Genomic DNA, 26,532 nt, shown 5'->3' with positions numbered 1-26,532 from the left:
CGCAACTGACAGCCGAAGTAGCAATAACGTATTTCCGACGCCGTGTGTACATCAGACTTGCGTTGCGCCGCGAATGTGACTATGGTGTAGTTATCATTTTATTTAACATCATCCGTTCGTCAAGTTTCCCTCACTTCAAGCTCTGGTTTCAAAACTTCGCGTCCATCAGCATGAAGATCACAGAAGAATACTGTGGTTTGGAGCCACCTGTACAAAAGCTAGAGATTAGGGAGGCCTATGAACAACTTTCAACCCAAGAAAAATGCTACGCACACTATATGAGGGAGTAAGCGTGAAAACCAAGTGATTTTTATCCGCAATGACTTATAACTATCCCAGGGCAGCTTTCCACGGCTCTCGTATCATCATGCGACAGGTGTCTCCCGAATCCGAGACTATCTTCAATCTGATAATTCAGTTGTGGAGGACTTGTGACGGGGACTGGGCGTCTCTCGCCATGAGAACAAGTCTGGACGAGCAAGCTATCTCACAGTTCTTGGACTATGCTGCAACTGCAATGGAAAACCTAGGAAACTACAAGGTGTGATACAACAACAATTCCCGCGTAACAGAATGACTCACAGTGTTCTAGGGCTATGGTGATCAGAAGTTTATTCCAAGAATTGCTCCGCACGATCTTGAGAAACTTTGTTTGGTATCTCCAGATGCACTTGAATTATTCAATCTGGCTCGGCCATTCATCTTCGGAATAACCCCCAAGACATTGGGCTATCCAGATGAGGGTGGTATGAGTAACTACTATCCGGAATCACCTCACTTGACCAAGGAAGAAATTCGTGCCGTTGGAGATGCTACGTGTTCGAAACTTTCCCTACGCAACACAAGGCTGCAGAAATTGATTACTGAAAGCGGTGTCGAGTACCATCTTTTAGTTGCATCAGTCTCCAAACATCCAGCAAAGCCCGAACTTCAAAATCTGGTTCTTCCTGATGGCTCCAAAGTAATTGTCAAGTATGGCGACCACTCTGACGACTTATCGCGTATTTGCGACAGCCTGGCTAAAGCAAAAGACTTTGCAGCTAGTAAAGAGCAGGAGAATTATTTATCTAAACTGATCTCCTTCTATCAAACTGGCGATATTGATACCCACAAAGAAGCAGCGAAGGACTGGTTAGCTGATGACGCGCCTTGTGTCGAGACCTGGGGTGGGTTTCTAGAACCTGGACGCGATCCAAATGGCGTTCGGTGTGAATTTGAAGCACTAGTCGCAGTGAAAGATAAGAGATGGAGCGAAGCGTTCGGTCAGTTATCTAGCCGCGCTGAGCAGTTCATTCTCCAACTTCCTTGGAGTGGGCTGGGCCCTGACGGAAAAGAGCTCGGCCCTTTTGAGAATGACACCATAGCCAAAGCCAACTTCGTGGCCTTGAACCGTAAGTCTTCATTCATACTGTATTCATTCTGCTTGAAGCTAATGTAAATAGTGCTTTGCTACTGTGCCAGTAATGTCTGGACAGGTCTTACCGCACCAGGCGTAAGTACATGCTAAGTTCGAGCCGCTTGCTATTAGCAAAATGCTAACATTAAGCAGTACCCTGAAATCAAGGCGGAGATTGGTCAGAAGAACATGACATTCTCTAATAGAGTGGCGGCGAACAACGCGTCTGGTCAAGAGCATAGGTTCCTGAACCCGGTCGACGTTGAATTATTCGAAGCTAATAGATCCCTCTGCTTCTTTTTGCAGCTGGCACTTCATGAACTCATCGGCCACAGCTGCGGTAAGTTGTTCCAAGAGACCGAGTCTGGTTATTTCAACTTTGATCCCCACAAGATGCCCAAGAATCCGTTTACAGGTAAACCTGTCGAAAGTTGGTATGGGCTCGGAGAAACACCAGAGACTTCATTTGGCGGCATTGCTACTGCATACATCGAGTGCCTTGCTGAGGGTATTGGTCTTTACCTGATGTCTGCCGACGGCGTCCTTGGGACTCTCGCTCCAGACACCACCTCTAATATAGATGAAGGTAGGATCAGGAACCCGTCGCTGGCATTTCGATAGCTAATCAGTCGCAGTTGTCTACATTGGATATCTTTCAATTGCGTGTATGGGGCTTCGTGCTCTCTTATCCTACAACCCCGGGACGAAGGTATGTTCCTGCATAACGCATGCAACTATCTCTAACTCGGCATAGAAATGGGGACAGGTCCATGATCAAGCCCGCTTCGGTTTGTTGAAATGCTTTCTCAATGCCGGTCATGGCTTTGCAACAATTGAACATGCAACAGAAGAACCTAACTCGGTCAAGATCGTCATGTCGCGGGAGAAGATCGCAACCGTTGGACGACCTGCTCTCGGGTCTCTCATCCACGAGTTGCACATTGCAAGGTGTACTAAGAGCGTTAAAGAAGGGTCTGACTTGTTTGAGAATCTGACTGCCGTGGATGAAGTTGCTCTTCGGTGGCGGGCGGCAGTGGAAGCGACAAAGGGCCCTCGTACGCTTTTCGTACATCCTAATACCAAACTTGAAAATGGTATTGTATCGTTATTCGAGTATCCAGAGACTAAGCAAGGTCTGATTCAAAGTTGGGTTGATAGGCAGCTGTGGTAGCTAAGGATAAATTGATTTATTTACGTTACGATTACATGGACAAATAAAGAATGTTATATGATATCACTATCCAGTGTATTATAACCCACCAGAGGTCGTGCAATTCTGAACTACAGAATATTTACGCTTTTGAAGAAGATAACCTTTGGCCATATTGTTTGGGTCCTGGTTAAAATTGGCAAAGATTATTTGAGGTAGTAGGTTAATGAAAGTAAAAAGCGAAAGTGTTAACTGGAAAACGATTTAAAAGCAAGGGCGAAGCAGTATCTCATATTAGACAAATGGAAGATGCTGATACTAAAGCCTGAATTATAATTCCACAATTTAGCTAGTGGCCGAAAGAGTCTTCTAACTATGGAAACAATCCCAACTCAACCGGCGCATTTCTCATCTGATCCTCCTGAATCTCCTGCAGCAATGGGCTATCGGGATAATCCTCAATATCAAGATCGATATACCCGCGCGGAGCCCACCTGCGAGCACAGACAAACAAAGTTCGTCCATTGATACTCTTATCACTCAAAATTCGCAACGCACATTCGCCCGCATCTTCAGCGGTGGCAAGCTCTACGCCCGAGTTTTCCACTTCATCAAACTGCTCCTTCGATAGAATGCTAGTCCGGATGTACCTGAAAACCCTAGTTAAAAAGATTGGTCATAGAGATGTTGAGGTCAGACCTACCAAGGAGCAATGACATTGACCCGACTGCCGTAGTAAAACGACGTTCTTCGTAATGCATGCATGATTCCGCGGACTGCCCACTTTGTGCTGCTATACTCTGGACTTCTAGGAACATCAACGAAGCCAGCGCCAGAGCTGATGAGAATCAAGCATGTGTCTTCTTGATATTTTTGCGGTTCGGTTCCGTTCTGAGAGACAAAGTAGTGCATGGCAAGTTTTGCTGTGTAAAGTGTTCCTTTGAGATTCACATCGATAACCTTCAAATCGGGCTTCTGGGGTTCCTTTCCATGCCCTAGTCAGAGGTGAGTATGTTGATTGAGGCCATGTTTGCTAATAGATAGTCTTACCGTCAAATGTAAACGTTTGGTCATTTTTAGTGAAGCCAGCATTTGCTATCACATAGCTGATCTTCCCAGAAGGCGAAAGCTGAGCTGCTTCTTTGAAAAGACGAGCTTGGTCTTCCCACTCGGTTGCATCACAGTGAACAAATTTGGAGCCTGACAGCTCTGAGGAAAGCTGTTCGCCCGCGGTAGCATTCTTGTCGCCAATAACGACCACGGCACTGGTAAGGCTGTCAGTAGTGATACCATTAACTGGGAAGTACGACATACCCTGCTTTATGAAGTGCTCGTGCGTATGCTTCTCCGATACCGCTGGCTCCTACAGATTGTTAGAGTCGAAATTGAGAGCAGAATTTCAACTGACCTCCAGTGATAATCGCAATTTTGTCCAACAATTGGTCCCTACTGAAATTAACATCGCAATCGACAGGCGGGGAGATCTTGTAGGGAGGCATGGTATGGATAGGAGCTGGTCTTTAGAAAGTTATCTCAATACTAGGCAACATTGACTGATCAATTCTTATTAAGCATCATGGAATTTGTATTCTTTTATATTCGTATTTCGGATGCATCTTAACTCCGGTAGCCATGTGACTTGATGATATGTACGTACCCAGACGCTATTGGCTTCGGCATCAAAGTCGGAACATTCCTCGGTCGTCGTCACTTGACCCAATAGGAATAAGCACCTCGCCAGCTAAGCTCATCTTGGCCAGCACTAATGCAACCTGCTGATAAAGTGGGCTGGAGAGATGACGCTGCCAGACTTCATCAACTATCAGCAACCTGCATTCAAAACCAGATTCACTTTCCTCTTGATAGGTTCTTTCGTCTTCTTCAGTAATACCCTGAAGACAGAAACTGGTCATCATTACCAAACTTGCTGGGAATGATGGCTTCTCCGCATCGAATTGTGATTGAGCCTATGACCCAGCAGCTTCTGGTCCAGAATGCTAGTGAAGACTGGACAGGGGTCACTAGCACTGCCGAAAGACGAAAGTTGCAGAACCGGCTGAACAAAAGATCGCAATGTGAGTGGCCTCATTTGGCTTACGTGTGCATACTTATTGATGTCTATACTGTAGATCTCAGAAAGCGACAGAAACTTGCAAAGAGTCGACAGGGCGACTTACCAAAGCCTTCGACAGAAATCGCTGCCCAGACATCTCCAAACTCCATGATACAAGCTATTATGGAAATGTGCGAAGTATTCAATAGTCCAGATATCAGTCAAAGGGTATTTGCACTCGCGAGTATGGCTTATTTGGACTACACCATGAATGCGCCACGGATCTCACAACTGCCGTTTCTCATCACATTGAACGTCAACATAGCCATCGCCAAGAATGCTACGCTGCTGGGATTCGATCGTGCGCTCATGTGCATTGACGAAGCTATATCACCCTTCAACCAAAATGGACCTTGGCCACCTTCGTACAACCCACCAAAGGTCTTGGAACCGACACCTGTGCAAAAAGCTATACTTCATCATCCTTGGCTTGACATATTTCCTTTCGCAAAGTTTAGAGATAATATCATTCTGGCAGCAGATGCGGAGCTTTTGGATGACGGGGAGCTGTGTGAGGATGTGGCGGAGGCTAATTTGCAGAATACTGAGAGGCCGAGCTTGATTGTATGGGGCGATGCTTCACTTCCACATTCGTGGGAGGCTTCGCCTTTGTTTCTTCGGAAATGGGGGTGGCTGCTTCATGGTTGTCCGGAGATGTTGGAGGCGACGAATAGATGGAGACAAAGCAGGGGCGAGAGGCTTTTGCATTGGTATAGTCATTAATGTTCGAATATGATTGTTTACCAAAGAATCGGGTAATGAAATGCACACTATATCGTATGCGAGGGTTGGTGGCTAAGAACTTGTAACGTCGTCATTGGATGTCAGCACCTTGCATCAATCATCTAGTCTCCATGCAAGTAGATGATAATTCTCGTCTCTCTATCCGTCTCTTGAACCATTGCGAATGACGTGGAGAAACGACACAAAGTCTCGTGAAATTTCACTCCTCGGCTTCACAGCAACAATTTCGAAAGCCGCATTTCATCAATCAGAAACGGTCGTGTGGCCCAATGGCAAGGCGTCTGACTACGAATCAGAAGATTCTGGGTTCGATCCCCAGCATGATCATATTTTTGCGCTTGAGACTGAATTGGCTCCAAGACCCAGTTTAGCCCACCTAGTGTCTGTTAGTCTCTTCTTTTTGATGTGGGAAGAGCCGTACTACTGCTGGGTATCATTAGCATCACGATGAAGGCCTGGTGGATTCACGGATTGAGACTCGTAGTATTCGTACTGCCTCACTCTAGGTAAGGTAAGGGCTCGGTCTACACATCCATCATTCTACTGTCTCGCGTCGACGCCATCGGATCTCGGCAGGGTTCATGGGCCGAGAAAACATGGACTAAGAATCATTAGCAAACCCTCTTCACAAGACAAAGCAAACTTACAGAATAATCTGGTGCCGGAAGAGGAGCCTTCGGGTCAGGCTGTTCAATGTGAACCAATCTGATAAACGTGGCAACAATAGCTCCCAGCTGTGCATAAGCGTAATTCTCGCCAACACATCGATGTCGTCCAGCTCCAAAGGGCAAATAAGGACTGCTGACGGATTTGCTCATCACCCCAAAACCGTAATCCACTGTTTGACCATCTTCGGCGGTCTTCACGAGAGGTTCAATCTTGTCCCAACGATGAGGATCCCATTCTGATGGTCGAGGGAAGAATTCTTCTGAGCGGGCCATTGTGCCGGGAGACGAAAGCAGTGTGTGGGATGGTGGCACTACCCATTCAGTGCCAGGGACTCGCATGGGTGATTTGACTTGTCGGAGGATGGAGTGGATTGGACTGTGAAGACGGAGAGTTTCCTTGATGACTTGGCCGTTGAGAGTTAATTTCTGTAAGTTCTCCCATGTCAGAGGCTCTTGTGGTGAGCCAAGGACCTGGGTCTGTTCCTCGTACAGTTCCTGAACAAGATGAGGCTTATGGGCCAGATTGAGAAGAAGCCAAGCACCACTAACAGCAGTATTATGCTGGCCACCCATCAGGATAGCAATCAACATACGCGCAGCATGGTGATCCGGAAGAGGTTCCCCATCCTTATACTGTGCATTCATAAGCATCCAAATCATATCCGTCTCGTCGCCTTGATTGCCAGTCTCGCGACGCTTGGAAATAATATCGCTGAAAAGCTTCTCCATTACCTTTCGAGCATGGTTTCGACGGAAGTTTTGCGGGAGGGGAAGACCTGGCATGACGAAATTAATGGGTTGGAAGCCATCATCTAGATGGCGGTAGAGAGTGGCGAATGTGCTGTCAAACATAGATCGGACTTCGTTTCCTAGGAGGGATCCGGATGCTGTGTAGATTGTGATTTCGGCCATGACTTCTGTAATGTTGACGATTCCTGTGTCACCCTTGAAGTATGGCGAGTTTTTAACATAGTCTTCGACTTCTTTGACGAACTTTGGGATGTAGCACCGTAAGGAATCTGTGGTGAGACCAAGTTTGAGAAGCTGCACACAAGGAGGGGTTAGATTGAATCCAGGTCGTTGAACGTAAATTGCATACCCTCTTTTGGTCCATGAAACGAGCATTGGAGCAGTCATAAACAACCTCCTCACCAAACACGGGCGTGGTAAGTTTCCCATAAACGTCCTCGGCGTTGAGATCGGCGTGTTTGCCGTTGAGGATAAAGTCATTGCCCTTGGGACCAAGAAAGACAGTCGTTGATTTGCCAAGGAGAATAAAGGTAAAGCAGTCGCCGTATTTATCTCTGCAGTCGAAGAAAAAAGCGTACGGGTCGATGCCATATTGTACGGTGCTTCCAATGAAGGGGAAGATATGGAATACAACGGGTGGACGATGTGGGTTGGGAAACCATAATTGTTTGACCACGTTGGTGACGATGGACAAGATGATGATGATGCTGGTTGTTAGAGGGATTGAGACTGAGAGCGGTAGAGTCCGCAGAGTCTCGTAGAGCGATTCCATCGTGCTCTAACTCAGGCCGTAGACTGATAGTGGTGGACAAAAGTGAGACTTTTCTCAGCAAAAGATAGCAAGTTTGGTCAGCATCGTTCGTCTCGAGGTTAGTTTATCGATTAAATCGGATGCGAATACGAGATGAGTCAGCCCTATCGAAAGATGTGCTACCAGTCGATCTTGTTCCTGAACGATACCCGCTACTAACTCCAGGGCACATCTTACAGGGCCTTGGCGCTGATTGCACCCATTGTTAGTGGTCCATCGCACCATAACGAGCTGTCAGCCCTGAAAACAGCCTGAAATAGCCTGATTTGGCCGTTGAAACAGCCAAGCCTCAGCCGCAAAACGTACGATAAATGCCTCTATCCAAACCTTGACCATCCTTTCTTTCTACATCTTTTATATACTACAATGAATGGGATAAATGATTGTCCCGAGGGCGAAACTCGCGGTGCCAAAGAGCTTGTCGTCAAACTAATCGTCGCCCATCTCACCGCAGTCGTTGCATTTTGTCATCTTCAATCGCTCCGCAATGAGCGCCTAGTCAGCATCGAACCAGTACTTTTCCTCCTCTCTCCGTTCACAGTTGCCGTCCAGACAGCCCTCGGCATATCTCTCATTCACTTCTACTTTATTGATAGCTTGGCCAGGTCACCTCAATCTTTGTCCAGCCATGTTCATACTTATACGCGCCAGTGGAGCATCTTGTTTGCAAGAAAACCACAGTCTGGACCAAAGAAAGACGATGACATACGTTCTCAGCCTGCGGAAGCATGCGTGAATCTGGGGAGATTGCTAGTCATGTCTGCGACACTATTCCAGTTCGTGGCAACCATCTTTTTATACAGACGAAGGTGGAATCTTTATGGCTGGGAGTCTCTCTCCATCGTCGACCACCGCACGTTTGAGTTATCTGTTGGCGGTGCTGCTGCTACAGTCTTGTCCATCTTATTGGTGCTCAGACTTCCAGGCTTCGTTGAAGCTCCTTCAATCCCATATACCCAAGAACACGGCACGACACCAGAGCAGAAACTTCTGTTCTGTCGTGGTGATGCAAGGCGCTGTCCCCAATGGTACGCTCCATTATATGTATCCCCATATGTGTCAGGAACAACAGCGGCAACATGGCTCTTGTGCGTCTTTTCTTCGACATATGAAGGCGAGTTGAGATGGCTAAAGCACGTAGCTTATCTCTATACTCTTGTTTACGAGGCTTTCAACGAGCGACTTGGCCTCAATATGTCTGTCTGGACATTCTATCTTCTTGCTGGCTTTTTATTCGGTCTTTGGATGGCAGTTGCAAAGATTCTGACAAGGGTAACTAACATTGGCATTGATGCTTTCCTAAAGAAACATCCCTGGATAGCTTGGCCAATCTTGATCATAGTGGGCACTGCGTTTCTCAGCTTCTTTTTCGTCTTCATGTTTCTCATCATCACTTGTATTTCACTGTTGGGTTTCGCTATATTGCCTGCTATGTTATCTGGTCCTCTTAGTATTGGATGGGCTAAATGTCTGGAAACACAGAATATGTTTTCTCGAGTGCCCTTTGGGACACGGGATGAAGCGAATGAGTGCTTATTGCTCTGGAAGGATCCCGTGGCCGAGTATCTATGGTCACTTGTATAAAACTGAGCGCAAGATATTCATGGAGCAGATCAAGCCATTTCGGTACTGGGCCATCGTGATTTCTTATGGGGAGGTTGACGAATAGACCGCGGAAGATAGAGAATGACTAGCATAGAACTAAATTGGGTTCATGACAAATGCAGCACACATTGGATTCACAAATATACCCAACTTCAATCTCCTTAGTAACATGCTATTGTAAGCCAAAGACATAGATTAAAATAGACTAACTATGTTCTATCGCTAATTTCCACAACTCTTTATGAGATCAACTCTCTTTAACCACACTGATACACTGGTGTCTCAGTATTCCAATAAGCATACAAGTTCTTGTTTCCCTTCCTATCAAGTCTTCGCTGACTCTTGTTTTCCTCCTTCTTGATCTTTTCTGCAAATTTATGGTTTGTAGTTATGAGCGATCGTTGTTCAGATGAAGACAGATGCATCAAAGCGGTGCGATCGCTGGCGCTCATATTCGCGAGCTGATGTGTGGCAGTAGCCTTTTGTCGTTTTTCGCGTCTGGTCAACACTTGAGTATCGGATATAGGAACGTCGTTGCTTGTATCGGCCTCATCACCAGCTTCACTGGCTTTACCAGCTTCACCGGGAATATACTCTAATTGAGGCGCTAATGTGCGTAGTCTACGACGCGCTTGAAATAGAGATGGCTCTGCCTGTGCTGATGACTTCTTGGAGATGAGTCTTCCGGATGGTAGGCGCATCGAATCCTGATCTACTTGCAATGGCTTGCGATCAATATCTTTCCTGCTGCCATCTTCATTGACAGAACCCTCTGATAGCTCATCTTCGGTCTGGTAAAAGTCGTAAAAGTCGGCAAACTCTGAATCTTCTGACAAGTCAAACTTGCAGTGGCCCTTGCCCGTCATATGTTGCTGGACAGCTTGGACTGTCGATCGCGAAGTTTCGCAGTAAAGACATTCGCGATAATTAAAGATGACGAGATGTAAATATCTGACGAATGTCTCAAGGTCGACGGTGAGATGATCTTGCTGTGGGACGAATAGGCCGTGTGATTTTTGCATATGGACCATGCTTTCTTCCAGAGTAGGTGATGATGTGGAGCAAAAGAGACATTGGCCAGGTGTGAATGATGGGACTTCCTCTGGTTGTTTGGATGTTTCTGTGGTGTCCTGATTTAGAAGAGTGGTGTCCCCTAGGACGGTGGGGGCTGTTGATAGGGAGGTCATGGCTGTAGTGCTGGTTGTGGCAGTGGCAGTGGTTGCTCCTAGCATGTGGTTGGACAAGAGATTAAATGGGTTAAACTGTTGGTAGAACTGTTGAAAGAGTAAAATATAAACTCTATTAAATGTCTTGTAATTTGCTGCTGAATGAACAAGATAGTTTACTGGATATCTCAAGCATTTAAGTACTCGGGGTTAACCATCAATAGAGTAGAGAAAGTAACGCCAGCAGTAGATACAGTGCTGTAATTGGGCAATCATAGTGAGTCAAGCTAGACCCTTGCCCAGTCCGAATTGGGTCTTTGTCTAGAATGATTCATAGTGATTCCGCTTCTCCGTGGGGCCGATACTTAGTTTCTAACAATAACCACACAGCATACCACTAAACCAAGATACGACTAGAGTATTTTGGGGCCATGGGACCCCGGGCCCGAACGCCGCCATCAGAAGATCACTAAAATTGGAGCAGATGTCTGCGAACACTTACCCTGGAAGAACAACGTTGGAACGGAATCCTGTTAGCTGCTGCCAACCCAGACTCACAATAGCTTCTTACAAATCGAAAATGAATTTAGCGATTTTTCAGTGACTCAGAATTATTAATGCAGCCTGGATACCTAGTGCATCATCTCGTGATAACCTGGTTCGTCTCTGTTGTGGATTGACATCGCCAGTGCAGCACTATCCAATGTTCCCGCACGGCGAAACACAGTCATGAGAACGCGTTGCACCATGAGACTATCCCATAGAAAACTATCAATTAATACGCAACTTATACGAAATCTGCTTTTTTGAGTTTTTGTCTAATGTGATCCGCACTTCATGTGTCAAGAAGATGGAGAGTCATGTCTGGAGGCTGTCTCAAACAACGTGTTTCTTTCTAGCGCCATATTTAGGCTTTGGTGTCTGTTAGCCCGACTCAGATAAACTCTTTCCTGCACACAAACACGTCTAAAAAAACACAACACCATTACTCGAGCACTGTGCAGCACTAAAAATTATCACCAAAATTGTTCAAAAATGCAAAAAAATGTTGATAGGCACTTGGAGACTTTGCTCCCGCCAGGGCTTGAACCTGAGACCTTCGCATCACTGAATATTCAGATTGAAGTATTAGTACGACGCTCTAACCAACTGAGCTACGGAAGCCGATCAACTTTTGTTAAGAAAAGTCACCGTAACGCACAACTCAAACCGTCAGCGATCAAGACTGCGATGTCGAGCAGAGTAAATCTCACATCTAGGTATTTCCAGCGTTGCCATTAACAAGGTGCAAGCAAGCTGCATAGCCAGAGACGAGAGAAATAAGTGAGATGTGACTACAGGGATTAAAATAAAGTAAATGGGGACACAGACAGTTGATAAGAAGAGTCACAGTCGATCTGAACCGATTAAAACAACAGAATATTTCGTTTTCTACTAACAAAGTCAAAGTGTACTAACATGAGGCATAGCGACTAAGTAAATAAGAGAAAAGATATAGAACAAATGCAAACAAGATAAAAGATCCATCTAATCCAGCTCCTTCACCACCTCCTCCAGTCTATCTCTAAAGCATCGCACTAAATTCTCAATCATCTTGTCATCTCCACCCCAAATCGCCTTGTCTGCACTGAGGGTAATCTTGATACCATCGCTTTGACTCACAATGATATTGAAGAAAAGCCTGTGAGCACACAAGTGACTCGTGCTGAGCTGATCAACAGTAGACACAGTTGACGATGGCTCCGTAGTTGTGAAGTAACTTGACGCCAGTGGCTCTGGAAGTCTGTATCGTTGCAAAGCTCCTCCATCGCTGGTATCGGACTGGGTGGTATCGCTGCGGTGGATAATATTCAGGTATGAGTTGAATCGAGGACTGATCTTGGATAATCCATCCGCTTGAGCGAAGCATGCAAGTTGCGCAAGATGATCCTGGATGAATCCGAGTTGACTCTTCAATGACCCAACCAAGTCCACCGACAATGGTGTAACAGTGAGCGTTGGTATGCTTGCATCCGTCAAATCGAGAGTTTGCGTTCCGTCAGGCGATGAAAGAGATCTGGACGCATGGTTGAGGCCAAAGGTAGGACGTGTCGTTTGCGTTATGTTCTCGAGAGTCTTGGCGTAGGCGAGGATGATGGCAGTGGAAGTTTGCGATTGACTCTTCTGAGAGAGCAAGTCAACTGCAGCCTGAGGGATGTTGGTTGGGAACGTCGCTTTGAACTGTGGACCAAAAGGCGATGGCGTAGCAGTATCAACCGTTCCAAAGACAGTTTCTTCAGCGTTCGATAAATGCTCCTTCCAGTAGGCTGTTTCAGCATCAGGGTCTCTGATGTCTCTCATCTGCCGAACAATGTTCTGCAGCGACGGATGAGATCCTTCCATCTTGCCCAAGGTCAAAGTCTGGTTCATGTCCTTCTCAACCATTTTGATGCTCCATCCGTCGTAGAGTGCGTGGTGCAGTCTCAGAACGACCGCTTTGCCATCAGAAGTCTCCAAGAACGAAAGTCGGGCCGCAGGGCTCTTCATGTCAGAAGACTTGACGTTTTCCTTGGAGACATGATCGTGGATCAAGGCCTCGATCGTCTTTGTTGACTCCCGAATGGTTGTGAAGTTCTGTAGAGGCAACCACTGTTCATTGAGAGTCACCTGAAGCAACTCTCCAGCGTTCTCACAAACAAAGGTAGTTCGAAGAACATCGTGAGTGCGAACAAGCTCAGCCCACGCACTCGATACCTTGTCCTCCGTGAAAGAGTCGTCGACTCTGTACACCCACGGTGGCTCGAAAAACTTCTTACCATTGTGCACCCATTGCTCCAAATGCGATCTCTGTCCAGACAAAGCTGGTATAACAGACTTGATAAGACTCTCTGGTATACCGAGAGCCTTGGCCATCGGTGCCTTCAGTCCCTCATCCACCGTCGACGACGTCACCTTCTTGACCAATGCCTTTCCACCCTTGGGTGTACGAGAAGCAATATCCCGAACACTAGCCCCCTTCATAATCTCAAACACGCTCACACTCAATCCAACACGATCCTTCAAGAGCTTTGACAAGCGAATGGCCAAGATGGAATCAAGACCAATACTGATCAACTTGGTGTCGTAGCCAATCTTCTTACCTCCACGTCTCGTACCGATTACTTTTTCGACGACGTTGAGAATCGCATCCGCTGTTGGGGTCAAGCCGTTCAAGTCCGTGGACTTGACTGTGTCGCTCTTTGGCTTTGTGACTTCGACTTTTTCAGCGACGCGAAGGTGCTTAGTGTCGATAGCGGGCGAGTCCGACCCGTGCAGCACATTCTTCAGCGAAGCGGACAATTGTTCACCGATAGCATTGACCTCTGTTGCGGAAATCTTGGCTCTCAACTTTCCGTTGAGCTTATTGTCCTTGATATGGAAGCTGACAATGAGCGGATAATCATCGTAGGCTGGCCCAGTCGAGTCTCCAGAGCTGGCCTCTGCCGGCCTGAACAGTGGCAACGATGCGTTAGCGGCATCAGAAGAACCCACAATACCATCAAACACGAAAAGGCTCTGGAAGAGACCAGCTGAAGTCTGTCCCTGCTGGCTCGATCGCCACTGTGTCTGGACCTTTCTCAAAGATGCCATTGAGTTGGTGCCTCTTGCATAGTCGATCTGCTTCTGCACGAGGTTCAAAGCCTGAGACACAGTGATGGCATCGCTCACACCTCCAAGCTTGACCCTCATTGGAAGAGTGTTGATGGTAGGTCCGACGATAGCGACATCATCATCTGCATCGGTGGACACGACTTCACCGTACACCACGTCGGCTTGGTGATAGAGTGACTCACAGAGGACCTTGACCCATGCCAATTGGAGCGCTGCCTTGACAGTGACACCGAGATCTTTGCATATGGAATGTAGAAGAGATAGATCCTGCTCTTCCAGCGAGAAATGGAACGCGGATGATGCCTGAAGCTCGTCGGTAGGGAAATCAATTGGCGTGTAAGTGTAGTCTCGAACTTCACCGGTCCAAAATGCAATTGATGACTTCTGAGAAGAAGCAACAGTCTTCGCGAAAGGACGGAACAGATGCTTCGATAAGCTGGGCGATTGGGAGACCTCGCCGTTGAGCCGTCTGAGATAATTCTCCTCCAAAGTGCGCCAGATCGCCTGAATGGAAGTGGCGTCGTAAAGCGCATGATGAATTCGTAGATGAACCCTACCACGAGGCGATGACTTGACTTCCCAATTGACAAGATCACTCTGTTCAGTTGGAGAAACAATACCGACCCACGGCGATTCATCGTCGTCCGTAAACATAAACCTCGTTCGGAGAATCTCGCAGGCCATTACTGTGTCTTTGACCGCAGCGAGGAATTGATCGAGGTTGTGAGTGTCGGCGTCAAGAGCAGTGTCGGACAACTGTATAGCATGCACATAGGTATATGCATTCCCACCTGTGGAAAGTGAGGCGCTGAGCATGCCCTCTTGGAGGGGTGTCGCGACGAACATCAAGTCCTTGGCCAGGCGAGCGAGGGTTCTATCATAAATATCGCCCTCACTCAAAGCGTTGATCTCAGGCTTGGCGACCGAGGTTGTTGGAACACCATTCATGGTCGATGTCTGCTTGGTCCTTGCGTCGCGTAGGAGTTCCGCGACACCCTTGATAGTACGCGCCTTGATGACTGTGTGTGAAGATAATTTCGTCTTGTTGGACTTGTTGATCTGCTTCACAAAAGGTAGAACGGTGATGGAGTCAAGACCTAGTTGGTACAGAGAGGTAGACTCTGGCTTGGAGGATACTTCTGAGAGGTCGAGACGAAGGAAGCGACTGATCGTTTCTTGTACCTCAGCCAAGGCTTTCTTGTAATCGGTGTCGGTTGTGTTCAATTCGGGAATGCCACTGTTGGAGCCCTTCTGGGTGATTGATGAAGGTGCCTTGGTTGCAAGTAGCGTAGGTACAATATCCGAGATCTTGACGTTGCTGTCAGAACAGCTGTACAAAACCTTCTCAAATAGCTGGCCGACGTCGCCCAACTGCTTCTCGTTCAAAGCGCCAGCAGAAGAAAGCGTCAAGACGATCTTGCCATCGGCATGAAGATCAACGTCGATGGCGAGGGCCATGTCACTACTGCTGGAAGTCGGCAAGGCAGTCATGTGTCCTGGTTTCGGCTCCTCGTCGTCGCGGGCGGGGATAATGTTGATGCTCAGAAGACTGTCAAACAACTTATCCTCCGAGCCAGACCAGCGCTGGACTTTGTCTACGCTGACGAGCGGCATTGTTCCTTGACAGACATTGGTGTGACCCTTGTGAACTCTGTTAGCGAGTTCGGGAAGACTCTCACCCATATCATGCAGAGCAAGAGTTCGGATCAGCGTGTTGAGGCATGGTGCAACAAGACTGTCAACATTATCGGCGACATCATCGAGTAAAGGTCGAAGCGACATGACAAAGCCATAGGTGATGGACGACTGTTGAGTAAGTTGGGCGAGACAGAGGCTGGTCGCTAGCTGGAACGCTGAAGAGGTCGAGATCGTTGCGTCGGATCCAGATTTGAGCTTGGCATTGAGCTCAGAAGTTGTGTATCCCAAACAAAGTGTCGCTCGAACCATTGAACCGCTGGTGTTGTCGTCGTCAGAAGCCTTAATGCGACATGGTTGAACGCCGCTCAATTCTTCTTGCCAAGAGCGCTTGGTGACCTCGAACTCCTCACCTGTCGGATTGCAGTGGTGGGAAATTCTCGACAGAGCATTCAAGGTGTGGATTGAGGTAATGGATGCAGAGCTTGGATCATTGTACGCTTGCTCAAGCTTCTGTTTGATGGAGTCGATCGCAACACCGTCAAACAGTGCGTGATGTATCTTGAGAGCGACAGTAGCCCCATCAGAGTTCTCCGTAACGAGCAATCTGATGGGAGGCTGCACGTGCATCTTAGCGACAATATCGGCAGTTCGAGTATCCTGTAGCGGCGAGACAGGCGGTGATCGAAGAACGACTTGGAATATCTGGCCATCCTCATCTCGCTGGATAAAGCATGTCCTCAACATGGCTTCTGAAATGAGAACCTGCTCAGCCGCGTTCTTCCACCTGGCGATATCAGTGTTGCTATCAAGACGGTAATTGAACTGAGCCACGTAAGGTACATCGTGCCCTTCCGAGTCGCTGTCATAAGCGCTGAGCCACATCAAGGAGCGAGCGATGAGAGCGGATTGGAGAGGAAGGCAAGGCAGTACAGCCTCGATGTTGTTCGCTTCAAGACTAGTCAGAAGTGGACTAAGGTCTGTCACAGTATGAGCTTTAGTGTTGACTAGCATGTCGTGTTGACCATCCGTAGACGTAGGTGTCTCAATCGGAGTGCTGTCGGTGGATGAAGCGACGTTATCAGCGAGTCTGGCAATATCACTAACCGTGCACGAAGCTGTGAGTATATGCGTCATCTTCAATTGTGAGAAACCTTGTTTTCTCAAAATAGACACCAAGTTTACCGCAGAGAGACTGTCGATTCCAAGGTGGTGGATGCCACTGCTAGAAGTGGCCTTGACACTGACACCCACAGATTCTTCAATGGCCGCGACGACGAGCGACTCTTCTGGACTAAGATCATCACCAGTGCTGAGACTCTGACCGATGGCGTCTTCGTATTCCTCATCCCGCTGTCTAGCCACGAAGTCGCTTGCCAATCGCCCCAAAAGCTTGGTGTCAACCTTGCCTGATGCAGCCAAGTAGGGAATCTTGGTAACCCAGACCATGGTGGGAACCATGAATGCTGGGAGCTTGGCCTGGCACTCTTGCTCGATGGTATCAAGCAGTAGGCCTGATTCGCGATCATAGTCGTACAAGAGCTCAACTTCTTCGCCACTTGTCTTCTTGGCGACAAAGCCCAAAAGCTGCTGCTGCTGGGTAGAACCATTGCCGCTAGAAGCAACCGCAGCAGCAAAGTCCAGGTCGCCCGCGTCACCAGCGACCTGCTTGAGGAAACCGACAACCTCATCCAACTCGAGTCTCTGACCACGGATCTTGGTTTGCTGATCCGCTCTACCTAAAAACTCAAGTGTCCCGTCTTTCATCATGCGCATCATGTCGCCCGTCCTGTAGACTCTCTTGGTACTTCCAAGAATGGAAACAGTTTGGAAGCTCTTGGCGTCTTCGACGGGACGGTTGAGGTAGCCCAATGCGACTTGGGGACCGGCGATGCATAGTTCACCTGGCTGGCCTCTTCTTGCGACAACAAGGTCATCGGAGGAAGTACTTGTGTAAAGAAGGACAGTCTCGAGTCCTTGAAGGGGAAGACCGAGGTTGCGCGCGTTGGAATCGTGATTAACTGCATGACCGAGACATCCGATGGTGACTTCCGTTGGACCATAAAAGTTGAAGAGTACAGCTCTGTCATCTCCAGCCTTAGTGTCTTGGGCCCATGTGTTGAGAAGCTCGTTGGACGCCTTCTCACCACCTGTAGTAATAACTCGCACAGAAGGCACATCTTCCGGCTTCAATCGCAATTGAGTCAAGACGGAGGGGACAGACCCGAAGTGGGTGATGCTCAACTCATTGATCAGCTCCTTCAGATTCGCCATCATGGAGGTGCGGTCTTTGCCGATAACGACTCGGTGACCAAGGTGCCATGGTACGAAGAGCTGTGTCAGATGCGGGTCGAAGGCTCGCGACGTGAGGTTGAGGTACTTGCCGGCACTTCCTAGCTTAGCTGTCGCTGGCGAGTGTTCGATCAGGCGGTTACTAAAGGCAGAGACGAAGTGGCAAAGGTTGCTGTTGGAGACTCGAACACCCTTGGGACGACCTGTTGAACCAGATGTGTACAGTAGGTAACCTCCATCACCAGCCTCAAAGAGGTGCTCAGCTACAGGCCAAGCAGAAATGACATCGAGATCATCCTGGCCATCAGGCAGTGTGATAACCGGGGCATCATCGTTCGCATCAAGTCCAAGGTCGCCGACAAGTTCGTCCGTGGTTATGACCAGTTTGGCGCCCGCGTCTCGAATGAGGAGCTGCTTTCTAGCAGAAGGTAAATCCTCGTCGACGGGGAGATAAATGAAACCAGCACGGAAGATGGCTAAAGTCACTGCCAACGACTTGATGTCTCTACCCAAGCACATGGCCACAGGATCATCAGGTTGAAGATTGGCTTCATGTTGCACGAGCTTCGTAGCGATGGCATTGGTGAGCGTATCCAACTGGGCGTAGGTAACAGTCTTGGTGACTATCTCCTCATCATCGTCAGAGGATTGGAAGATGACTTCCTCGGCTGCGATCCAGTCTGGATGTTGAGACGCATGCAAAGCGACACTGTCAGTCGGGTTTGCTGGGGTGTTCTCGATCGTGGTAACAGTGCCACTGGTAGATAGAAGCCGTCCTGCCATTCTGTTCTGCAGCTGCGACAGAGGGACTTGTGAAGCTTCAACCATAACCCGAGCTTGGTCGAGAATCTGGTCCAACAAGAGTTCTAGCTGTGGTTGGGAGATGCGACGCCCATCACCAGTGAGTTCAATCGACTTGTTTCCTTCGAACACGTTCAAGGCAAGAGGATGCTCAACATTGAGCGAAAGTGCCTGTCCGACCTCGTTGAATATGTGCGCGACAGAGCCATCATCGCTATCATCTGATGCGGGATGGTACACAAAAAGACCTGGGAATGGCGCATTGCTACTGCCACTTCCCCGATTAAGCATCTTCTTCACATCGACCGGGTGAAGATTGTGTGTCGTCTTGAACAACTCCGCTGAGTCACGAGCCATCTCCTTCCACAGCTCCTCGGCCGAAGTCGCGTTTGAGCGAATGATGAGAGGCAAGGTAGCAATAGCAGGACCGACCACGTTCTCGAGGTCTGGATGTAATGCCCTCTGAGAGACGGTGTGACCGAGTATGATCGAGTCCAATTCGAGGTACGAGGCCAATACACAACCAAAGGCCGATTGAAGCAAAGTTGGAAGCGACACACCCAAAGCCGCGTCCAATAGAGAAGCAGGAATGTCTTGCTTAGCAAGGAGGATCTTCTGGACCTGCTTCTGTCGAGATTGCGTCAGGTCAGGCAGAGGAGCATTCAGCATGCCTCCAGAGACAGTCTTGCTCAGCTCTTCTAGGCGGCGATTCCAAAGCGCTGTCGCTTCATCTCTCTTCACGGGTGAAGGCAACAGACCCAAGTCAAGGCCTGTGTCAAATTGTGCAACCTTGCCTAGGTCTTCCAGAGGCTCCATGTTGTAGAACTTGGACACAGCTTCGAGGAACATGTCCGATGCGACGGCGTCGTAGAGAGCGTGATGCATACTGAGCATCATCTTGTTCGAATCCTCGACAAATGTGACAGCCCAAGGTGGCTCGATTGTTGTGGTAGGGGAAAGCTCTGTCTGTAGTACCCGAGCCACTTCACCCAGAGATTGGTTCTGCTCGCTGGAGATCAGAGTCCAGCGAACGGTCGGCTTGTCTCGAATAAGTTGGAGGATGGTGGATTGAACTCCTAACTCCTTCGCCCAGCCAACTGTGTTATCATTGCATTCCACATCGAGTTGAGTCAGAGGAACAAAGATCGTTCGAAGAATGTCGAAGCGCTTGGCAGCTGCAATCCAAGCTCTCTTCAATTGTCGGGAGTCTATCTCGTCTAGATGACTTAGGTCGAACTCGCGATGAGCCCAGTAAGCTTGCGGTTCGAGCATAGTCTCGACGATGAGTGACTCTTGCATTGGTGTCGCAGGTAGAATAGATGTTGTGTCGCTTGGCCGTAAAGCGCCTTTGATGTTTGCTGTGAGTGCAGCCTTGATGGGAGCAAGCCACGAAGTCTCAATAGGCTTCGTGTCGCTTGGTTGCGATTGAGTAGTCTTGGGCATGCGACTCAAAGTGATGTCAACCAATTCACCGAGGGATTCGCATCTCATGAGATCAAGAACGCCGACTTGACATTGAAGCTCTCGTCGTAGTAGCCAAGCCAGCTTGGTCACTTGCAGAGAACTCAAGCCCAGACCTGCCAAACTATCTTCCGGCGAGAGGTTCTCGATTGCGATGTTAAAGTTGGAAGCAATGGTCTTGAGGATAGTGAGCTGCTCCGCTGTCCATTGTTGTCGTGTCGAGGCTGGGCCTAGACCTTGAGACCCTGCGACATCATCCCTACCAGCCAACACATTCAGATCCGACTCAGCGTAGATAGCCTGTAACGACTTTCGATCAACCTTATTGGATGCGGTTCGAGGCATAGTCGTATCCAAAACCACAACATGACCAGGAACCATATAAGAGGGTAACATATCCTTTGCTCTCTTGAACACCTGTGTCCTGATCTTCCTTGTGTCGACATTCGCAGCCTTGACAGATACAAACGTGACAACGACCTTGTTGTTGTTTTCAGCAGGCGCACCAGGTCTCTGCAGGTATAGCGTCTCAACGTGCTCAATTGCCGCATCATCATCCTTCAGACTTGCGCACGCGGCGCTAATCTCGCTCAACTCAATACGAATGCCTGTGATCTTGACCAGATCATCATTGCGACCGAGGAACTCAAAGCCATGGTCGTTCAAGCGAACAAGATCACCAGTCAGATAGATGCGTTCGTCAATACCAGGACCACCCTGAATGAAAGCCTTTGTCGTCTTTGCCTCGTTCGCAAGGTATCCTTTGCCGACCTGCGCACCACCGAGGGCCAATTCACCAACACCATAACGTGGGACGAGCTCCCATCGGTTGGTACCTTCAGCAGTACCGACTTCTCGCATAACATAAGCTGTGCATGGGTTCAGAGGGAAACCTACATTGGCGGCTTTGGCGTTGTCACGGCTCTTGCCATAGAAGCGCCTCATTGTCGAAACAACTGCATTCTCGGCTGGACCGTAGGTGTTGTAAGCACGGGTGGTGATATCCGGAGCCGCCCAGGCTTCAGCGACATCTTCGGTGAGCTTCTCACCGATGAACGTGACATACTGCAAAGTGGAACCCTTGAGCTCATTCACAGCGATACTGGCGCCGAAGGAGGGCGTAAGGTGAGCATGTGTTGGTTGAGACTTCCAAATGAACTCAGTGAATGTTCCTAGAACAAGCTCCCTTGTACCGCTAATGACTGTACCAGCCAAGCCCCAGGTGTAGAAAAGGTCTTGAACAAAGACGTCAAAGCTGTAAGCCGAGAGCTGGAGCGTTCGCACTTGCTCGCTGTCTTCATGCTCTACCTGTACTTGCAGGTCTCGCATAGCTTGGGCGGCGGCGCTGTGCTGGATCATGACTCCCTTGGGCTCTCCAGTTGTTCCAGATGTCCAGAGCAGATACGCCAGGTCTTTTCCACTGACCTTGGACGAAGCGATACTATCGCGGGGCTTGGCTCGAATAGATGTCTTGCAATCAGTGTACTTGTCCACCAAAATGATCTGAACATCCTTCAAAGCTCCTTGTTCAAGACAAGGCTCGACCAGTGGGAGCGACTCGGTGTTTGTAAGCAGGAATTTGCTATGTGCTCTCGCGATGAGTGATGTGCGTCGCTGAACAGGAGATGTAGTATCGATGGGACACCATGCTGAGCCAGCCTTGATGATAGCCAGGATTGAGACGTACAACTCGACACTGCGCTCCATACAAATGGGGATAATGCCGATGTCTTGCTCGCGGAGGATGTTAGCTAGACCGTTGGCTCGGGCGTCAAGCTCAGCGTAGCTCAACTCAACGGGAGGTGCATCCAGAGAAGAGTAGAAGCTCAAAGCCAAGAGGTCGGGTGTAGCCGCAGCTTGGTCTTCGAACTGGGCATGCAGAACTTGGGTTCTCTCGTAAGCCTCTCGTAGGTCTGCGGGCAGCGCCTCAACATCGGGTTTAGTAGGAATCGTCCCTTCGGCGGATAACAAAGCTCGCTCCATACGCGCTGGCAGCGTCTGCACCAAGTCATCTGGCACCGACCGAAGTATAACTTCAGTGAGAGCGGCGAACTGCTTCACAATGCATGAAGAAGAAATCTCAGAGAATGTCTCATCGCGATAAGTCACCTTGAAGAAAACGTCGTCGAACCTCCCGTTGCGATCCGCAGAGTTGGGGTTCGTGGGGAAGACCTCTGCAAACATGGCAAAGTCATAACGTATAGCAGGGTTCGAGACCTCGGTCCATAGAGCGGCGCCATCGCTGCCATATTCAGGCGCAGGGTATGCTTGAAGGGCGAGAGCGGTGTTGTAGGGAAGAGTCTTGAAGACGCCGAAGGAAGTATGTCTGTGGCCTTGCGCAAATCGAGAATAGCCCATCAAATTGTGAATGAGCTGTCGCACGGACTGTGACTCGGGCAAAGCAACGCGGTATGGAACAACAGAGAAGGTCGGTGCGTGAATAAACTCGTCGTGGCCAGAGAGGACGCTGCCAAAGGTGACATCGTCGGTGTCTGCCTCGGAGAGGATGTGCAAGAGCATAGCCCACGACGCTTGGAGGATTGTGAGTGGTGAGGCTCCCAGTGCCCGGCTCTTGGCCTCGAGAACATTCCAGGAGATGTTGCTGGAATGCTGAACCATGGCATGTTGACGAGCTCTAGCAGCTGACGGCTTGACATTGTTACCACTGATGGCCCCAAGAGGCTCAGTCTCCCATCCTTCGAGAGCCTTCTGCCACAGCTGGTCCGTGTCCGCGCTGATGTTGGAGGCCCAATCGAAGACGGCCTCGTAGATACCTTGTCGCGGAAGAGGTTCCATTCCAGCATACTGTCGGGCAATATCGCTCATCAGCACCTCCAGTGACGGTCCGTCGCAGATGCAGTGCGCGGCGCTGATGACCAAAAGGCCACCATTGTCGGTGTCTTCTGACTCGACGACCTGGATATGATACAGCCTGTGAGTCTCGAGGTTGAGCTCTTCCTCGGCCAGCTCAATCCACAATTGCGCATCAGAGGAGGGTCTCCCATCGCTGGCCTTGTGCATAACTACACTGGATTCTCCCACCAATCCCTGCCAAGCGCCCACGGTCAAAGTCGCTTGTATAAACGGAGACAAATTGTCATCACAGGGAAGTACGGCGGACCGGTAAATGGCTTGTCGGGAAAGTACATCACTGACAGCATCCTTCAGAGCAGTAGTAGAAACGCCAGACTTGAGTCGTAAGACGGTATGGCTGATGTAGTTGCGCTTGTCCATGGCAAAGCTGACAGCCAATTGACTCTGAGTACTCGTCGCAGGAAGTACCATCTCAATGTCGGACTCCTTCAAACCAAGCTTCTCGACGGCCTCGGGGAGATGCTTAGCAACGAAGGCCTCAAGCTTAGTCCTCGTGTCAGACTCGTTTGTGCTGGAAGAAATGGATGTCTCTATGTCCTCTGTGCTGGGAAAGAAGACGGAACGGACAGTGGCGTTTGCGTCTAGAAGGACTGCAAGTGATGGCTGTAGTCTGGCGCGGGATGAGTGGCTAGAGGGACGTTCAGAGACTGGCCATCGCTTTCTGACATCTCTCAAAATGCGCATTGCTCGAAGACTGTCGATACCTGCATCTGCTAGGACGGTGACAGGCGTAACGATAAGGCCCTCCGTAGAGCCATCGCCAAGAACACCACGCACGATATAAAGGAGTTCTTTCTCCAGCTTCGCATCATCGGAATCCTCCAAAGGCTGGAGAGTATGTGAATTGCCACCCTGACTAGGCGTTTGACAGCTCACACCTCCATCCTTCGCTAGTAAGTCATTGACGATTCTGAGGGCGGCCTTGCGATCCGCCTTTCCTGACGCGGACCTCGGAAGCGTATCTACCTGCAAGATCCTGAAAGGTCTCATATAATCTGGTAGATGCAGTTTCGCAGCCTCTAAGCACTCTTGGTGAACAGTATCGAAGCTCACTCCACCACGAGGCTCGACAACAACCAAGCTGACAACCTTTTCTGAGCCAGACTCTGCACCTTGCTTCCATACACAAGCCATCGTCTCTCTCACACCATCGACCTTGCTTGCTAGTACACTCTCAATCTCACCAAGCTCAACTCGTCGGCCGCTGAGCTTGACTTGATCGTCGGATATTCTGCCCAGAAACTCAATGACAGGTGAGCCATTGGGATCAAAGACCACTCTTGCCCGATCTCCAGTCTTGTAAGCCCGTCCCCACGTCGCATCATCGACGAAGGCTAGCGCAGTCTCTTCTGGGCGGTTGAGGTACCCAAGCTTGCTTACTTGAGGTCCTGTGATGACAAGTTCTCCAACTGCGCCCATGGGAACAGGCTGTAGACCTTGAGATGACGACTGATCAACAATCAGAGCGCCACAAGTCGCTAGCGGTGTTCCGATAACTGAACCTCGCTGGTTGTCAAGGACATGAGCTTGAGCAATGCAGTAAATAGCTGTCTCTGTTGGACCATAACCGTTGAAGATGCCTCTAGGCACATGCGTAGCCTCATTATCTCCCGGCGGATTCCACTGGGCAAAGTCCTGCAAGAGTCTTGCATTCAGTGTCTCACCACCAACCATCAACCCCTTGATCGATTTCGGATCCAAAAGGCTAGCAAAGCTAGGTGTGATATTCGTGATATCAGCTTCTAGAGTTGTAACAACCTTGTCGATGTTCTGAAGGGTGAGATATCGAGGCGCACAGCAGAGTGTCGATCCGCTACTCAGAGTCCAGAAGATCTCGAAAAGCGAGATGTCAAATGTTGGTGCAGCGCCTTGGAACCATCGGACTGGTTTGCTTCCAGCTGGTGGGAGAGTAAAGTTGTAGTGAGTGCTCAGAGAGGAAATGGTGCATGACGCAGAGAGATGGCTGACTGCTACACCCTTTGGAAGACCGGTTGTTCCAGATGTGTAAAGAACGTAGGCTATATTATCTACTGTAGTTGATTGGGACGACAGTTGTGGTGGCTCAACGTCGGGTGAAGCGAGGTAAGGAGTAACGTCAACAACTTCCGTCAAAACGTCTCGTGTACCTAGCCAAGTATCTGAGCTGAAAATAGAGGACGTTGTCAGAACAGCAGATGGTTTAAGGTCTGCCATCAAGGCCTCTTTTCGTTCCTTGGGTGCCTCGACAGCGATAGGACAGAATGCCACGCCAGTCTTTAAAGCTGCCAGGTAAGAAATGTAAAGTTCGGGGCACGGTCCCATCAGGACAGCAACAGTCTTGAGCGACTGAGACGATTGTGCAGCCAATTCTAAAATCCTGGCGGCCAGAGTAGTCGCAATGTTGGAGACTTGTCGATATGTGAACTGGACTCGGCTGCCGCTGTCGAGATCAGTTAGGTAGTCGATTGCAATCGCCTCAGGACTCTCAAGTGCCCTTTGTTCAAACCAACAATGCAGAAAACCAGTCTTGCTCGAGTCACTTTGGAAATGATTTGATTGTGTCTCATCTTGACGAGCAATATCCATGGGACTGGTCCTTGGTAGAAAGTTGAGGACAGAGGGCTGAGACCAACTGGAGACTCCAGTCTGATTTTCTTGGCCGAGAATGTCGTCAAACATGGATCCCAGTGCTTGGAGAGCCGCTTCAGGGACTGTTGTCGACTTGACTGTCAGGCGAGTCTGGCCATTGTCTTCGATGTGAAACTGTACATCCTATGAAAATGTTAGGATACATGTCTATGGGTTGTTCAACTACTTAGATCGGCATGTGCACTCACCTTTCCGTCGCCAATAGAGAATTGAGTGGGAATATCTTGATCAACTTCATATTGAACAAATTTAACGGTTTCAGCATCTGAATTTGCCAAGATATATCCTCCACGTTGTGAGTCTTGGATGCAAAAGCTCTCTCCCTCGTCAAGAATAATAATTCGAGAAACGATCTTCACAAATGCCTTGATGGCAGTGTCTTGGTCAGGTCTTGGCTCAAATGAACTTGTCCAGTGTAGTAGCTGATCGTTTGATGATTGCAGAGATTGCTGGTAGGTGTGTAGTGGCCGAAGCTGCGTAACAGGCGGCTCTTGGACAGAGAATCGGGTATCCATGGTGTTGATCATTCGTGTCTCAACACCCAGTATGTACGATTGTACGAAATATCAGGTCGTGATGTCTCACTATGGTGTTTACGTGATCGTCTACCCAGGTGAATCAGATCAGATCAGATAACTGTTAACCCCAAACCCTTGACAAAATTACGTCGGCCGTTATCGTCCGAACCGGGCCTGATGACGATGTTACACCTCGATGAGCTATAATACTGCCGGTACTCGGTACACAGTATGTCATCCCAAATGGACCCCGAGAATGGAAGGTTGGCTTCCAACTCCATAACAAGTGA

General features: G+C 49.0%; 7 protein-coding genes and 2 non-coding genes across 9 annotated transcripts; 4 read left to right on the top strand and 5 right to left on the bottom strand.

Annotated features, from left to right (window-relative positions):
- Nucleotides 1-170: 170 nt before the first annotated feature.
- Nucleotides 171-2,567, top strand: FGSG_11021 (uncharacterized protein; the record flags this gene model as incomplete). Its single annotated transcript, XM_011327041.1, has 8 exons — nucleotides 171-286; nucleotides 340-541; nucleotides 593-1,391; nucleotides 1,443-1,492; nucleotides 1,550-1,736; nucleotides 1,812-1,982; nucleotides 2,032-2,105; nucleotides 2,151-2,567. 8 exons carry the CDS (start codon nucleotides 171-173, stop codon nucleotides 2,565-2,567), a joined length of 2,016 nt encoding a protein of 671 aa, XP_011325343.1.
- A 352-nt stretch (nucleotides 2,568-2,919) lies between these two features.
- Nucleotides 2,920-4,045, bottom strand: FGSG_11022 (uncharacterized protein; the record flags this gene model as incomplete). Its single annotated transcript, XM_011327040.1, has 5 exons — nucleotides 2,920-3,196; nucleotides 3,250-3,541; nucleotides 3,597-3,811; nucleotides 3,861-3,909; nucleotides 3,955-4,045. 5 exons carry the CDS (start codon nucleotides 4,043-4,045, stop codon nucleotides 2,920-2,922), a joined length of 924 nt encoding a protein of 307 aa, XP_011325342.1.
- A 437-nt stretch (nucleotides 4,046-4,482) lies between these two features.
- Nucleotides 4,483-5,382, top strand: FGSG_11023 (uncharacterized protein; the record flags this gene model as incomplete). The annotated part of the gene is made up of 2 exons (XM_011327039.1): nucleotides 4,483-4,621; nucleotides 4,676-5,382. The coding sequence occupies 2 exons, from the start codon at nucleotides 4,483-4,485 to the stop codon at nucleotides 5,380-5,382; spliced, it is 846 nt and encodes a 281-aa protein (XP_011325341.1).
- A 276-nt stretch (nucleotides 5,383-5,658) lies between these two features.
- Nucleotides 5,659-5,730, top strand: FGSG_20778. The gene has a single exon. It is a non-coding gene; the product is annotated as a tRNA-Arg (tRNA).
- Nucleotides 5,731-5,938: 208 nt separating this feature from the next.
- On the bottom strand, nucleotides 5,939-7,593 carry FGSG_11024 (cytochrome P450 51; the record flags this gene model as incomplete). Its single annotated transcript, XM_011327038.1, has 3 exons — nucleotides 5,939-6,004; nucleotides 6,051-7,115; nucleotides 7,171-7,593. 3 exons carry the CDS (start codon nucleotides 7,591-7,593, stop codon nucleotides 5,939-5,941), a joined length of 1,554 nt encoding a protein of 517 aa, XP_011325340.1.
- Nucleotides 7,594-7,998: 405 nt separating this feature from the next.
- Nucleotides 7,999-9,216, top strand: FGSG_13868 (uncharacterized protein; the record flags this gene model as incomplete). Its single annotated transcript, XM_011327037.1, has 1 exon — nucleotides 7,999-9,216. The coding sequence occupies one exon, from the start codon at nucleotides 7,999-8,001 to the stop codon at nucleotides 9,214-9,216; it is 1,218 nt and encodes a 405-aa protein (XP_011325339.1).
- Nucleotides 9,217-9,401: 185 nt separating this feature from the next.
- FGSG_11025 (uncharacterized protein) lies at nucleotides 9,402-10,545 on the bottom strand. The gene has a single exon (XM_011327036.1). The coding sequence runs from the start codon at nucleotides 10,467-10,469 to the stop codon at nucleotides 9,495-9,497; it is 975 nt and encodes a 324-aa protein (XP_011325338.1). The 5' UTR covers nucleotides 10,470-10,545; the 3' UTR covers nucleotides 9,402-9,494.
- A 927-nt stretch (nucleotides 10,546-11,472) lies between these two features.
- On the bottom strand, nucleotides 11,473-11,567 carry FGSG_20777. The gene has a single exon. It is a non-coding gene; the product is annotated as a tRNA-Ile (tRNA).
- Nucleotides 11,568-11,864: 297 nt separating this feature from the next.
- On the bottom strand, nucleotides 11,865-26,239 carry FGSG_11026 (uncharacterized protein; the record flags this gene model as incomplete). The annotated part of the gene is made up of 2 exons (XM_011327035.1): nucleotides 11,865-25,847; nucleotides 25,913-26,239. 2 exons carry the CDS (start codon nucleotides 26,237-26,239, stop codon nucleotides 11,931-11,933), a joined length of 14,244 nt encoding a protein of 4,747 aa, XP_011325337.1. The 3' UTR covers nucleotides 11,865-11,930.
- Nucleotides 26,240-26,532: the final 293 nt, after the last annotated feature.

This window comes from Fusarium graminearum, chromosome 3 (genome assembly GCF_000240135.3).
Source record: "Fusarium graminearum PH-1 chromosome 3, whole genome shotgun sequence".
In the NCBI taxonomy this organism is placed as follows: Eukaryota; Fungi; Ascomycota; class Sordariomycetes; order Hypocreales; family Nectriaceae; genus Fusarium; species Fusarium graminearum.
The sequence above is the reverse complement of the archived record's forward strand: the minus strand, read 5'-3'. Positions and strand labels throughout refer to the sequence as shown.